The 16,104-nt window shown below is 37.3% G+C and overlaps 1 protein-coding gene across 2 annotated transcripts in view; it reads right to left on the bottom strand.

The window, feature by feature from the left end:
- Nucleotides 1–4,818, bottom strand: part of fndc5a (fibronectin type III domain containing 5a) — a 39,032-nt gene extending 34,214 nt beyond the window's left edge. The window contains exons 1-2 of one of the 2 annotated variants that reach the window (XM_030127403.1): nucleotides 4,733–4,818; nucleotides 3,656–4,124 (exon numbers count right to left, since the gene is read on the bottom strand). In XM_030127403.1, the coding sequence (XP_029983263.1) occupies nucleotides 3,656–3,812 (157 nt within the window). In that variant the 5' untranslated portion in view covers nucleotides 3,813–4,124; nucleotides 4,733–4,818. Of the gene's footprint in view, nucleotides 1–3,655; nucleotides 4,367–4,732 lie in introns of those variants that run through there. The other variant, XR_003934585.1, reaches the window with a different exon arrangement.
- Between the last annotated feature and the right edge of the window lie 11,286 nt (nucleotides 4,819–16,104).

A 16,104-nucleotide genomic window follows, 5' to 3' on the forward strand; every position in this document is an offset into this window, starting at 1 on the left:
CTGAAAGTATAGTTATTATGTGATGTTATTATCTTCGCTAAGTTCGTCATTTGTTGATCCATGGTTCAAACTAAATTGCGACAGTTCTGACCTTGTTTGGACAAATACAAACAGATGTTTAGTGCAGCTACTGACAACACAAATCATACAGAAAACGGAGGTGATTTGTGGTTTTACTGTGGCTTTTTTCTGTCTAAAACCAGAGCTAAACTAACAGGGCTATAATGTAAACTATCAGCTGAGCACAGATAGATTATAAAACACTGTTATTTTAGTCCATTGTCAAAATAACTGACTGTGTGTTCTGATACATGACCTCCCCTTGCTGTTGAGAGTTTGGAATATTAATACTACACTGAACCCCTTTAACATATCACCCACTTAAAACCAGTATAGAGTAACTTTGTGGTATAGTAAAAAAAAAAGGACAGTACAGAGCACTGCTTTTAAAAAACAGCAAACGTGATTACTAACAGCTACTAATTACAAACAGTTAATTGTTCTAACACAATTGACTGGAGGGAAATTAATGAACAGATAATCACATGCATGCACGCACAGTTCTGCATCCCCCGCAACTCTTAGATGAACACACAAACATGTACACACACAAAAGTCTCCCCATCTTTTCTGTGCCCTGTTAAAGAGCTCATTCAGAGGCAACAGTGATGATTCAGCCGTCCAATCAAGAGGCTGCCCCAGATACCCAGCAGGTTTAAAGGATTTATTCTAAATGTTGTAGAATAAAAGAGGCCAGAACCGCCGCCTTTACAGGACTGAAACACACATGACAAAGGTTGTGACTTGTGTTTCGAATGCCTGGAGTGAAAAATATTGATGTGCTTATCCTACGACACTTATTGATCCAATTCAGAACGCTGTGTTCAGCAAAGATCATTCATTCCATACATGTAACAACAAATAAAGAGCCACAAAGCCACAAAGACTGTGTTATAAAATGTGGTGAATAATACAGTGTGGTGTGATGATCTATCACATGCATAAACAACTATTTGTAATTTGTAATGCATTTGAGAGGCAGCTATGTGCAAGAAATTCCCTCTTTTAATTATTGACACTTTTTGTTTTGTCCATTTGGAGGTTTCTTGAGACTTGTGAGGTTTGTACTCAGAATATTTTCCAGTATAAGTCTGTTTCTTGGTGGCAATTTAGTGTGAGCGAAGAGAAGATTCTGCTTTTATAAACTATGACTTTGTTGAGGCCTATAACTCCTGTCTATGGATGCTAGATGGCTTGGCTCTTGACACATAATATACTGTACTGTCAGAGAATTTATGACCTGGCAGGTGGTTGCCAACATTCCTAGATTTTTAGTTTATAGCATAAAAAATAACCTTGGCACTCTTGAAAGACTCAGCTTTCCCCAGTTATTATTATAAGCATCTTTCAAACAAAGAGAACAGCCTGGAGCCTTTCCACTGCTTGCATCAGTATTCAATTTGTTGATTGATTCATTGATTTTTTTTTCCCCCCTTGTCCAAACTCAGAACTGTTAGAGACTGGAGAAACTGCCTACGAGGATTTATGACCTCATTTAGACAAATGTGTTAGAGAGTCGATTTACATTTTAAATGGAAACATTATCTTCCCTTTCCCCGTATCAACTGACTGTTTATGAGTCACTATCAACACAGACACTGTAAAGATGTCAGCATAGTGTAAATTTTATGGTGTTGTAGCCATGCACCCACTCGCTCCTACCAATCCACTCCTCTGGCTCGGCATTGATTTGGCCTGTTTTCCTGGTGCAGGTGTCTGCCTAAATCTTTAAATAAACTTGGAGAGCAGAAAACTTGAATCAAGCCGGACTTGAAGTAACGCCTTCGCATCAGATGTGTGGCTACATGGCTTTCTGAAAATCTCTGAATCTGAACTGGCAATGTTTCTAAAAAAAAAAAAATCAAACAAAACAAGAAGCTGTTTCTTGTATTTTGAGATATTTTTGTATTTTGACATCACCTAGTGTCTGTCTTTGTGCTTAGTATGTCTGTGGTTGAAAATGTACAAAGGCATCAAATATATATTTGAATTCATTAAAACTCTCTAATTGTGACATTCATAAAATCAAATTTAAACAATATCAGTTCCAGCGTCATTTATAGAAGTACTTTGTAACATTCACAATAACATAGCAGGCTTTATAATACAGTCACGGAAAACATGATTAGACCACCCTTGTTTTCTTCAATTTCTTGTTCATTTTAATGCCTGGTACAACTAAAGGTACATTTGTTTGGACAAATATAATGATAACATCAAAAATAGCTCATAATAGTTTAATTTCAGAGCTGACATCTAGCCATTTTCCATGTTTTCTAGATAATAACCAAAATCACCTCAGTTCTTACATCAATAGCTATGGCATTGTACTGCCAAAAACAGTGCTTTTAGGCATTCCATGTTTTGTTTTCTGTCGTTTTAGTCACATGGTACACAGAAGAATTAGTACTTGATTGCATAACCATTGTTTTTGATGACTTTTGATGATCTAATAATTTTTTTCTGTGACTGTATATCTCTGTAGTCTTAATGTAAAACTGACAAATACACACAACACCAATAGAGAGTTGAAGTAAGTATGAAGTACTGTGTGTGAGTTAACTGTACCTCTCTTAGTGTGTGTGCAGTGTGCAGCAGAGATCAGCAGCACAGTGATCCATCGCCAGTGGAAGGCAGAGGAGTGGGAGGATACCGAGCGAATCAGAAGTGTATTTTTTCTGGCTGGAGTATGTAAATGTGAATTGTTGCTTTCTATTACAGTGAGTGTGCACATGTGTTGTGCAGGCTCTAAAAAGCATGTTTTATAGATGCATGAATACTGTATGCTTTCAGACAGATCACACACACACTCACACTCACATACAAGCACGGCATGCATCAGTAACGTTTCCATAGCTCTTTGTTCCCTATAAGCAATTCCATCACATTCTTCATTCAGTAGCTCGTGGACATTCATTTCAAGCAGATTTTAGGCTCCTAGAATGACAATGTAAGCTAAAAGACAAGATTACAAACACACTTATTTAAAGCGTTACTGTACAGCTCAAGATGAAATGAACAGGAGGCAGTAAAAGAAAATCCCAGGTTAAGGTTGTGATTGTGTGTCTGTGTTTGTAGCAGTTTATAGTACCTGCCTGAAATGAGATTCAAAGGTCAGCTTGGCTCACATCAAACACAGAGACACACCACACACTAGGAGGTAAACATAGTTTGTTACAGATCAATCTTCCCTCACAATTCATGATCAGCTGGCGTGGCATTTACATTTCCCAGACATCCACAACCACCGACTGAAATCTTTACTGTAGATGGTTCAGATGACAAAGTGTACCCCTTCAAGAGATGACAACACGGAAATGCCTCCACTAAATGCAAACACAACCAGCCTTTTTCCACAAATTCAACACAATACGCAACGTCTCCCAACAACACATCTAGAGCCTACACAATCCAGAGCCTTTAAAGCACCAGTATTTTACCCACATGCTGCTGCAAAAACCGCTCTGGTTCATTTAATGAGGTGATCAAATATAAATATCACTCTGCGAGGGATGAAAAGGTAGGTTTAGAGCTTGTGCTGCTGCTAAAATTCACGGAAACATTGCTCTTAATTTGCACATAAACATAAACTTACCCCCTGTGACTCGAGAGACGCCGAGACAGCTGAGGACGAGCAGGAAAATTCTCTCCATTTTTCTAACGCTGGGAAGACGTGCGGTCCCATTTACTCTGTCCGGGGGTGCTGTGTTAACCGCCGAACTCTTGTGCTGCTGTGTTGTGCTGCTCGGCATTCACGTCAGTTCATGCGTATCGTCTCGACTGGAAAAAGACAACGACGGTCCGACAGCGTTTCAGCACCTTGGACAGCGGCTCGTTCATTCAACAGCCTCCGTCGGCGCTCGTGTCACCGGCAACCGGCAACCAGCAACCCGCCAGTCGGCATCATTATCGACTGGTCTCGAGTCTGGGAGTGTTGATATGCGTCGTCGGTGCTCCAACTGTGCTTCAAAACCCTCCCCGATCCGCTGCTTGTGCTGCTTCTGCTGCTGCTGGTGCTGGTGGTGGAGGTGATGCTGGAGGTGTTGCTCAGCACCGCTCGGCTGCTGCAGACAGAGTGAAACGTGCTGGCTTTGTATATGAGCAGCCTGGACTGTCCCTGCCTGCCTTAAGGCTTCACAGATGAAAACAGTCGAGGCAACATCAGCAAATAATTCCAAAACACACAAGTCATTACATCATCTAAACCTCAACATCCGGTGCAACTTTATGCAATGATACACTTTTAAGCCTACAGTGTAACCCTTATTTACTCACTTATAACAATTATGCACCTACTTATTCCCCCAAACAATCATTTTGCGTGACTTTAAAAACGCACAACAACAATAATCAAGTGCCAACTTGTCACCAAAGCCCTCTCTCATGAAGGACAGTTGTCTCCCACTCTCATGCTTCAACCCACTCGCAGAGATGTACTCTAAATTATTACTGCCCACTCATCGATTAAATATGCATACACTGGCCCACGCAAAGATGTGGTCTCTGTGGTGCCGCTATCCACTGCTTTCCTCCACTTCAGGAACAAACACGTGCCTCTTGACTTTTGCACAGAGTTGACCAAAAAAGCACAGATTCAGTTTGAGCAGCTCGATATAATATAACAGAGCAGCGGAAAGTGAGTGTGGAAGTGGGTAAAGTCTGTGTACAGTACCTTCCACTTGAGATGGTTTCCCTGCAGCGCGCTGTGCTTGCACAAGGTTTGTGTATGTGTGTGTGTGTGCGTCCCGAGTCTGGAGAGCGGTACTGTCCCCTAGCTGTGTCCCCAAGAAGTGTTTTCTTTACCCTGCCGTGCACCTCAATTCATAGCCTACCGCCTCTGACGTGCTTCACAGGAACAGTGTTAATGCTCCACTTTGCTGCTCCCCCTCAGTGTGTTTGTGTAGAAATGCTCCTGTTAAGTCTGTTTGAGTTGGAGAAAGAGTCCACACTACAGTCGTGGAAAAAATTATTAGACCATCTAAAGCAGGGGTGTCAAACCCATTTTAGTTCAGGGGCCACATTCAGCTAAATTTGATCTGAAGTGAGCCGAACCAGTAAAATAATAAAATAATAATATATAAATAATGTCAACTCCAAATTTTTCTCTATGTTTTAGAGCAAAAAAAGTACATTTACGTTATGAAAAGGTTTACATCTGCAAACTGTCCTCTCAAAAGATGTGAATAACATGAAGAAACTGAAAAAAATAAGTGTAATTTTAACAATATTCTGCCTCAGTTTATCATTTACACACGTACATTATAACTTGCAGATCACAGTGGATCTACAAATACACAAAAAATTGAGTAACAGGCAGAATCTTGTTAAAATTGCACTTACTTCTCTTAAGACATTTCAGGTTATTCATATTTGTTCAGATTATTCACATTTTTTGCAAAATTATACTTTGTTGTAGTGTAAATACATGAAAATATTTACATTTACAAACAGAAACATTTGGAGTTGTCATTATTTTTATGTTATTATGATAGTTCTTGACTGGTCCTGCCCACTTTAGATTGAATTGGTCTGAATGTGGAACCTGACCTAAAAGGATAGTTCATATCTTAGTGTAATTTTTTGCATTTCACGAATTTATCCCAAGGGCTGGACTGGACCCTTTGGCGGGCCAGATTTGGCCCCCGGGCCGCATGTTTGACACCTGCGATCTAAAGTCATCAAAAACAATGGTTATGCAATCAAGTACTAACTCCTGTGTGTATCATGTGACTAAGACAGACAAAAGAAAACATGGAATGCCTAAAAGCACTGTTTTGGCAGTACAACGCCATAACAATTGATGTAAGACCTTAAGTGGAAAATGTCTAGATATCAGCTCTTAAATGAAACTCCTATGAGCTATTTTTGTTGTTATCATTATATGTGTCCAAACAAATGTACCTTTAGTTGTACCAGGCATTAACCCATAAAGACCCAGTGCTGCTTTTATGTCACTTCCCAAATGATTTATTTCTCTCTCTTTAACCTCTGTTAACCCTTGTATGGTGTTAGGGTCTGTGGGACCCATTTTCATTTTTTATTAAAAGAAAATGATGAGTAATTATTTTTTTTTAATGAATTTTTTCCTGTCCAATCTTGATTATATTACATTTTATTAAAAAGACAAACTAAAAATGAGTAGCACTTTCATTCATAAATGTGATCTGGCAAAGGCACAAGGCAAATATTAAACATACAGGCTTTTTATGTTGCTTGTAATTGGGATGAAGTAGACGTCTGTTGAGTATTTTAACATAAAATTGTTTAATTATGAAGAATTAAAAACCCACAAATGCAGCGGGTCCACCAGACCCATGAACACTGGCTGAATAACAAAAATCTGAACACCACACAAGGATTAAATGATTCATAACCATTTATTCTAATATTATTCTCTGTATTTTGCTTTTTTCAGTGAAAATCAGGTATTTTCCTATATTTAATTTGCTGATAATGTGGATGTTCATAAAAGCTCAGATTAAAGTTGAGGGTTATTTAATGAAGAACAGTGAAAAATGAAGAAAAAAGTTACTTTTTCAGCAAAGATATCAGCAACTGAATGTAAAAACAAGTCTCATCATCCACTGTCATTGATCCAAATCCATGGGTTTTACTGGTGAATCAATGTTGTAGAAGATGATGGTGTTTCAACGGTAACTACAAAATATCTGAACGTCCAAATGGGTCATATCCGATGACCATGAAAAAATGACAAACTGCATTTTACACCAATTATTTCAAAGTATTGATAGGTTTAGCAGTTCAGAAGTTTTACATCAGTATGGTTTTGGTTGCTAGTGGCTGTTTGGGTCTTTATTGGTTAAAATGAACAAGAAATTGAAGAAAACAAGGGGGGTCTAATAATTTTTTCCGCAACTTTATGTCCACCAGCAGCATATTGAACATGTTTGTATTCACTTTTATATCTTACCCACTATTATTCTTGATGTGAGCCTTCTGTTGCCTGCAGTGTTTTAGCCAGATCACCATAAGGCGGAGGGAGTTTTGGAAACAAAATGATTAAAATACCACACAACAAATTTTGGACACATTCTGTTAGACAAAATAAAAAGGTCACACCAATACAACATTGTGGGTATGTTCATCGGGGTGGATTTGTAAGCTGTTCACTGAAGTACAATTTTACTGTTATTTTACATAAATATAGTGACTAAGAACAATAAGTCTGAAAATTATGAGCAAAAAAGGCCACTCCATGAATTAAGTGAATTAAGTAGCATGCATGATTTAGAAGGTATGCATGATTCAGATCTTTCTAGAGAGGGGGGTGCCAAAATGTAAACCCCCCTCCATGTTACACACTTATTTCTGTCTCCATTTTGAATTCCATATTTACTTTTTAAATATCTCACATTCCAATGAAGAGGCAAACAAAAGATACTCATTCATCCTTTATTTTAATTGAGTAAAAGGATTCATTTGTACTTTCAGCTCACAAAGACTTTATTCAGCAGGCGTTTGGGTGAATCAGTTCAGTGAGGGACTTTAAGGCTCTGGTGAACGGGTTCTTTGAAAAGAACCAGTCAAGCAAAATATGCTGGGTAGGTTGACCCAAAGAACAGGGTTGGAATTGGACTGAATCAGGTGTGAGCTACGCAATGAAAGAAGAATGTTCTGGTTGAATGATCTTCTTTTGTATGTCTGATAATCAGTGTCTGTTGCTCTTTTTCAGGTGGTGACAAATAATGTAATGAATGGTTGGGGTAGCACTAGGCATTGGCAACTGGACAGGGGTTCACATTCATTGATCCAGTTTTAACAGGAAACATCTGAGATTCTTTACCATGAATGTTGTGGTAAAGATGGAAAGAAGAAAAGGAAAGGGGAGGTTGGGTTGTATTGTTGGATCTTCATGTGGTTTAAGTATATGTAGAAACTAAAATAAGCCAATTTATTATTATTATTATTATTATTATTATTATTATTATTATTATTATTATTATTATTATTATTATTATTATTATTAGTAGTAGTAGTAGTAGTAGTATTTTGTTCTTATATATGCCACTTAACACACACACACACACACACACACACACACAAAAAAAAACAAAACAAAACACTAAAATCTTGTGATTTTCAAAAGACAATTAAAGATTGTGGCTCTTCTCCACAGAAGTAGGTGTTAAATTAAGATGAAACAATGCAGGAATGCAATGCATGAAGATAAAAACAAACCCCAGAGAAACATCTGAAGTCTTAAAGGAGTGGATCAGCAGATGGTAAATCAGAAAATAAAAAAAACAAAACAAAACAAAACAAAAAGAAAGTGTTTGTGTCTATGTTGACTTTTGGAAAATATAGAGTGAAAAAGGAGTTGATCTATCTCATCTATAACTTTACCTTTACATTTTTATTATTGTTACTATTTTAAACTGGAAAAGCACTTGGAGAGCGCAGACCTCCGCCAAGCGCAAAAATTCCCCACATAATCGGTGATACAAATCCTACATTTATTTTTTAAAATAAAAACCGCCTTCTGGATCAGATCCGGATCAGCCTTTGAAATGTGATAGAGGACCCCATTGTCAATTCTTGAGTTAAATTTCATGAGTTTTGGTCAATAATTAAGCGAGATATTGGGAAACGAAAATTTTGGCCCCATTTACCACAATGTTAACAAAAATTTCAAAGTGATCCAGAATCCAGGATTTCTTCCAGATCACCCCCAAAAGTTAATCATTTCTTCCTTATCCCATTTCCAACAAACCCTGAAAATTTCATCAAAATCTGTCCATAACGTTTTGAGTTATGCTGCACACTAACGGACAGACAAACAGACAGACAAACAAACCCTGGCAAAAACATAACCTCCTTGGCAGAGGTAAAAATATATATTTAAATCTATATTGTATTATTATTTTGTGCTTACTATCATAAGAAAGTAAAACCACAGTCTCTTCTTTAAAATGCTGGTCCGAGGCACCTTTATGCTTTTATGTTTAATGGCTGGACTTAAGGTTTTTCCGAACAGAGATGAACGGTGTGACATTTCCAGACAACAGTCCATTTGAGGAGTCCTGTGAGAGTCAGTGCACCCTCAACACCCTGGTGGGACTAATGTTGAGCTGCACAAACTCGCTTTATGAATAAAAACTTAACAAAACATTGTTCCTCCCTCAAAGGGAGAGTATCACTGAAATGTAAATAAGTGAAGGAGGAAATCAGTGATAATCCAGTGACAAAGTGTAGTGTGGATAAACGGTGCAGGTGCCTTTAATGTTGTGTAATAAAGCGGTGAGCTGTATCTGATGTAAATGTAAAGCCATCGTCGGAGTACCATTTGGATGAGGGTTAAGAGAGGTCAAGTGAGTAGCTGATTGAGTGGAGAGCTAATGCAATGAATGGATCAGTGGATGGCTGCGTGAAAAAAAAATACTCTGACAAAAGTGGTGATTGTTTGCTAATATTCCCACTTGATTGAATTTTCTTTCCGGAACTGGTTATTTTGGATTGATGAAAGTGGACACTGGATGTTCAGCAGATGGTATGATCACTGCCTGTTTTACTATAACCACTGCAAACATGCAAAAAAGACAAATATGAGACAAACAACAGCATGTGCATTTCATATTTCCTAATTCTATAATAAACTTTCATGGTTTTTCTCTTATCTCTGCCTTCTACACCTCTGATTTTTAGATATGAAACTAAAATCATTAAGGTTCTGCATCATCAAACCTCTATGACGTTTGTTTCATTTTTTGCACTTTCACCAAATATGATTGTTCTTCATTCCTCAGAATCTGTCCATACTAGATCGATACATGTTCCAATTATATATACTGCACAAAAATAATGTCTGACTTAGATAAACTGACTTGAATTTGGAGTATTCATCTTGAAAGATCTTTTAAAAATTTTTTAAATTATATTTACTTATTGAGACTTTATCTTGTTGTGCATGCGTGCACACACACACACACACACACACACACACACACACACACACACATACACATACACATACACACACACAAATAAGAATTTTAGCATTTTATAATCCTTAGATAATATTTTCTTATTTTAAGAAAACTTGATAAGTACAATTTTCTTACCGCACTGGCAGTTAATTTTACTTGAAATAAGACATTTTAACCCAAAAATGACTTTGATTTTCTTATTTTTGTATGGGCTTTTTTTTTTGCAGTGTATAACCATTTCAAACACATCCTACACTGTAAAAAAAAAAAAAAAAAGACCATAGAATTAACACCAAAAAGTTGTAAAATTGCAACATAAAAAAACCTGCAAGTGAAAATTCAATGCAAAGTTGTTTATTTGAAAAGATTTTTGTGTGAATGATTAAATCAAATATAACTGTAGTTTTTACAGGAAGAGTATGTTAACAAAGCCAGATTTGTATGTAGAAGTTATGTATTTTTATTGTTTGGAGAAAATAAAACTGCAAATTGAAAAACAATGTATTACCGTTTAAATTGCAAGACCATGATATTGAAAAAACAGCCTTTTCTTATCCTTTTTTTTTTTTTAATGAAAAAGTAATAAAGTAAATTTAACATTTTAAACATGTAAATATCACCAAAATCCAATGTTAAAGCTACATGTTTAAAATGTTAAATCTACATCTTACTCTGTAAATATGTATATGGTTTGATGTGTTTTTTTACAGTATTGTTTTAACCACAGCTGCCAGTTTTTTTCTGTAAAACCAACAGGATTTTTTTTTTTTTTACAGTGTAGATGTGTATTCCGCATAGGCACAGAATACATTATTAGACCACCTTTGTTTTCTTCAATTTCTTGTTCATTTTAATGCCTGGTACAATTAAAGGTACATTTGTTTGGACAAATATAATAATAACAACAAAAATAGCTCATAAGAGTTTAATTTCAGAGCTGATATCTAGCCATTTTCCTTGTTTTCTTGATAATAACCAAAATCACTTACATCAATAGCTATGGCATTGTACTGACAAAAACAGTCCTTTTAGGCATTCCATGTTTTCTTTTCTGTCTGTTTTAGTCACATGACACGAGTTAGTACTTGATTGCATAACCATTGTTTTTGATGACTTTTGATGGTCTAATCATTTTTTCCATGGCTGTATATGCATGTGAAGTAGACTAGATTACCTGGCTGAAAATGGGTTATGGAATAGTGGAGCACACACATCCAGGGCAAATTTACTTCATTCATTTACTCCCGAGCAGCACAAAGTAACAGCACACTGAACTGTCAACACTTTCTGCACCGGGGGGAACTCTTAGAGATCTTTCAAAGTCCTGGACCAACAGAATGTTAATGATCTTTAAATTCAGCACTCAGCAAACACATAAAGGACTCAGCCCAAGCGAGTAATTTGCTTCTGGAAAATTGGCCTCACTGATACCTTACAGTCCTCTACATTAAACGCAGATCAAGCGGAAAATCAGCAATAAATCTGATGTCTTTATGGACATTTTGGTTCATCTGTGTTCCTGTGAGCTTCAACCCAGTGGAGGGAGACATTGTTTATCTCTCTATGTGTGAGTGTGTGCATTAGTGTTTTTGTGTGCAGTATGTTTTTGGCCGGGGAAAAGGATTTGTAGGGACTCTGTAATCATTTTTCAGAAGGGGGAGCAGGGGCTATGAAGTGGAACATTGGTGTAAAGTTATAGAGGTTACACTCGGTTTATCCAGCTGTTTGAAGTGTCCCTTCTTGTGCCAGGTGTTAGGCTGCGAGGCTAAAAGACATCTCACCTGATCTGCTGATGCTGCAACTTCAGCCCAAATTAGCAGCGGAAAATACAGATGGGTTTAAAATAACACATCTCTATTGTGGTCTCTCGTTCCAATTTTTGCTGCTATAAAATACAAAATCCTGCATATGGTGGTGCCCGGGGGCATTAGTCCATGGTTCTTTCAAACAATTCGACCATTTTGTTATGCATTCAATTTAGAATTGCTGAGGCATGAAGCTCAGCCATTATCAGTTTTACTCACAAAGTAAAAATTGCATTTGACCAAGCAGCACAGCCATGAAGGATTATATAAAAATTCAAGACTCTGAAACTGATTTAGCAGTTTTTAAACACACAAGGAAACAGCAGCTAGCACAGCCTGGCATGAATATTTTACATGCACGAATATTTCCTGACAAGACACTGGAGCTTACCGGGACTTTTCTACCTTTCAAAATGAATTTAGATTATGAGCTGGAGCAGGTCACACAGAGGTGAAAACCAGGACCAAGAGGGGATTTTTTAGAGATTGGTGCAGAAATAGAGGGAAACTGAAGCATGGGACAGGTCTTTGTTCCTGTTTCAGCTTGATAGGATTGGGACTGTGGCTCAGGGAGAGGAGATAGAACAAATGTGCACTGTGCGAAGGAGAGGGATGAGTTAAAAAAAAAAAAAAAACTTCTCTGCTTTCCTCTCTTTAGTTTTAGTCTGTAAATTGTGATTGGCACCCTCCTTTTGGCACCATAGGAGGAGCGAATGCATTGGTTCTGCTCACACGTGGAGCAACTGTAGCTTTCGGATGATTGAGTTCCTCCTCATAATCCCATTACAGCTCTGCCGATTCTGAGTTCATTTGTAGCTTTGTGCAGAGCAACGCTCCTGTCTGAAAATGGGGAAAATCTGAACTGGCAGCAGCTCACTGACTCAAAGCTACTTATGGCAGAACATGGAAGATGAAGCTTTTTAACCGACTGAAAATTAGAGTAAATTAATTTAAATGGCCGCAGAAAGCAGTCAGTCTGAGCTGTCACTGCAGATGGACTAAAAAAGAAAAACGCCTTTCTCTGTCAGCATCTTGTCCCCTGTAGCAAATTACACCCCTTTTCTGGTTTCTGAACTCTGAGTATTTCATTTGGAGTCATTTTAACAGTCAAACATGGCTTTGTTTAGATGCTGGAAAGCATGCAGCCCTTTAATATATAAGTGCTACAATGCAGTCTAGACACAGTTTGCTCTTATTTTTGGACTCTGAAGCCACTGGGAGACATCTTAGTTGTGAATGCAGTGAGACTATATGTGGAAGTTTGTATGTCTGCAATTAAACGCTGTATTTTGGATGGTAATATGATGACTGCCTTTTAAAAAGTAACTTTTGCTCGTTACCCATTACTTCTTTGAAAAGTAATCCATTACTTTACTTAGTTGCCCTCTATAGAAAGTAACTTTTTGCGTTACTTGTTACTTTTATGCTGCTCAACTTTGGGCAGAACCACATATCTGTTCCTAAATGTATAGGGCTACATAAAGTTCTCCTATGGAGGACATAACAGGTATTTCTTTGGGCTCTTTGTTTTAAAAAATGCCACATAGAGCACTTGACAAGAAAAAACTGGACTACTATAGGCTTCAACACCACCACTCAGAACTATCAAATGAAATCAATGAAATAACATAGCATCCATACAGCTTATGGGCACATAGGTGAACACTAAATACAAAAGGGCTTATCATTTTTTGTCCATCTCTTGTTTAGTTACCTAGTGAAACGAGGTGAAATGAGAGCCTGTGCCTATGCAGCTGTTTCACTGCTGGATGACTACAAGATGTTTACATCGAAAAGAGTACATCTGCACATGCCCGACAGTTTGGAGCATGCACATAATTCTTAGGGCCAAAAAAAATTTTGGGGAAAAAACTATTTGTGACACTTGTCAAATCTGTCCCTAAGAAAAGTAATGCTGTGCCAAACTGAAAAAGGCACTACATTTCGTTACCAAATTTTCAGTAGTAACATGTTAGAGTACTTTTTATTCGAAAAAGTAGTTATGTTACTGTAACATGTTACTTTGTACCTCGTCACACACAACACTGCATAAGAATGACATAAATTGACACGTTGACACATACTATGTGCAAAGTTTATCTTGAATAACTTTAATAATATTGGCAGTTTAATTTATTATATTTAACTTTTATTTAACCAGGTAAGTTAGTTAACTACTGATTGTCATTTATAATAATGACCTGGCCAAGAGGCAGCACACAAACAGAATGAGTAGCAGCACAGGATACATGTACAGCAAACGACAGAACAGATTAAATATACAACAAACAAACAAACAAACAAACAGGATGGACAGAAGAACCGATCCCAATGACATATAACTAATAGAAAAGCTAAAACCAGGTGCAGTGGTCCAGAGGTGTATCTGTCACTGATCTTTTAAATGACGAGAGCAGCATGAATGAGGTGAGTTTTAAGGATCGTTGCAAAGAATTCCAGTCATAAGTGGCAGAAAACTGTAGTTTAACCTCTCTACCTGTCTGAAATCCCTTGTAATCAAATGAAATTTGGGCGTCATGGGGTAGATGCTGATGTCTCACGTCTTTTCAGACCACTCCATTGCAATATTCTGTAAAAGTAATTATGAGATTTTGACCCAGTAACACTAAATAAACACCCACAGCAGCTTTAATTAATCATTTTAACACAAAGTTCAATATGTAAGATTTGCACATGCTCAGATACATAGCTGAAGCTTGAGTTGGAGCCTGATGTGTGTCTGTTTTTGTGCTGGAAACCTGACATTTCTTGACATTTGCTAATTACCCCACCCCCTGAAGGGGAGGCAAGGGATATTGTTTTTGGTTTGGTTTGTTTGTTTGTTCACACTCTAGCAGCAAAACTATTGGTTGAATTCATACCAAATTGGGTTTATAGATTGCCAGTGACCCAGAATAGATACAGTTACATTTTGGGAAAAGTAGGTCAAAGTTAAAATTTTTTATGAATTTTTTAAATCTTTTTTTTCCCCTCCCATTTACTTATAATGGGCAACATTTCAAATGTCTGTAAAAACATCAATTTTGTTTCAATTTACTTTAGACTTGGCACATATATAGATGCAAATGATATGCTGACATCAGCACATGCATAGACAGGACGTCATCAGCTGGATCGATGCCAAAATAAACTCCAATAGTGCGAAGGACAGGGTTTGTTGTGCCTGGCACCACATGTTACCTGTTACTTGTCCTTTTGACACAGGTCTAGTATAACCTGTGGACTTCTGCTAATTTGTAATAACTGTGGTGATCATCTGTGATCCTGTATGAAACTGCTATGTCTGTAATCAACATCACTCTGATTTTGTGTTATTTGTATTGGTTTTTGTTGCCTCCACCCATTTATTTTCCTGGTTGGTTGGTTTTATGAGTGCAGATTTTCAAAGATCATAAAGCGACAAAGCATGGAGAAGAGTAAAATCTTGAAAGGTGATCAGATGGGTGATGTGCACAAAAGTGTTAAAGTCATAAAGAAGCTTTTTCCATCTTTCAGAAACCTCAACAGTCATCTGTAAGTGATAACCTATTGACAGTGAACCTGAACATCTGGGGGTAAATTCAATAAAACACAGGCTTTGCAAATCCATTGTATGAAACACAGATGTAGGAGGTTGATTCTTAAATCACTGAATGTGTACAGGTTCAACTAGTCCCATGAGAATAGGGATTTACATGTTTAAAATTAAAGCTGCTGCCAACAAAACATGTTTTGCATTTTTTTGTGTTTGCCAATATACACAGTTGGTAAAATCCTCATATTACTTTTCTGCTGGTCAGCTGGACTCTGCCTGTTAATCAGCAAAAGCAGGACACAGACCTCACTCCAGTCTTAAGCCAGGGGGACATATTCAGCTCTCTGTGGGACAGATAAAAGAAGTCAGGTCAGGGATACAATTAAACCCATCTGCATCCTCCCTCTTTTCTTCCCTGTTGCCATCTTCTAACCTCAGTATCTTTTGTGTTTGGCTGAGTCTGAAGAATTACTGATCCATTAATGAGATTCATTCTCTTTCTGCTCTCTCTTTGACCACATTATATATATATATATATATATATATATATATATATACTTTATTTATTTATTTATTTTGGGGTCTTTGCACTCTTTCAGTACCGTCTTATAATCTTTGTCTCATTATCTTTGGCTTTTGGCTCTGCGCTTCACTTTTTGTTCTCCAGGTCCTTTTAAAATACCTTTTGAATGCAGTCTTATGGTCTTTCCCTGTATGAGACAGTGAGATTTAGTGTGGGTCTGTGGGCTGGTGCTGTTTA

Source organism: Sphaeramia orbicularis, chromosome 22, assembly GCF_902148855.1.
Source record: "Sphaeramia orbicularis chromosome 22, fSphaOr1.1, whole genome shotgun sequence".
In the NCBI taxonomy this organism is placed as follows: domain Eukaryota; kingdom Metazoa; phylum Chordata; class Actinopteri; order Kurtiformes; family Apogonidae; genus Sphaeramia; species Sphaeramia orbicularis.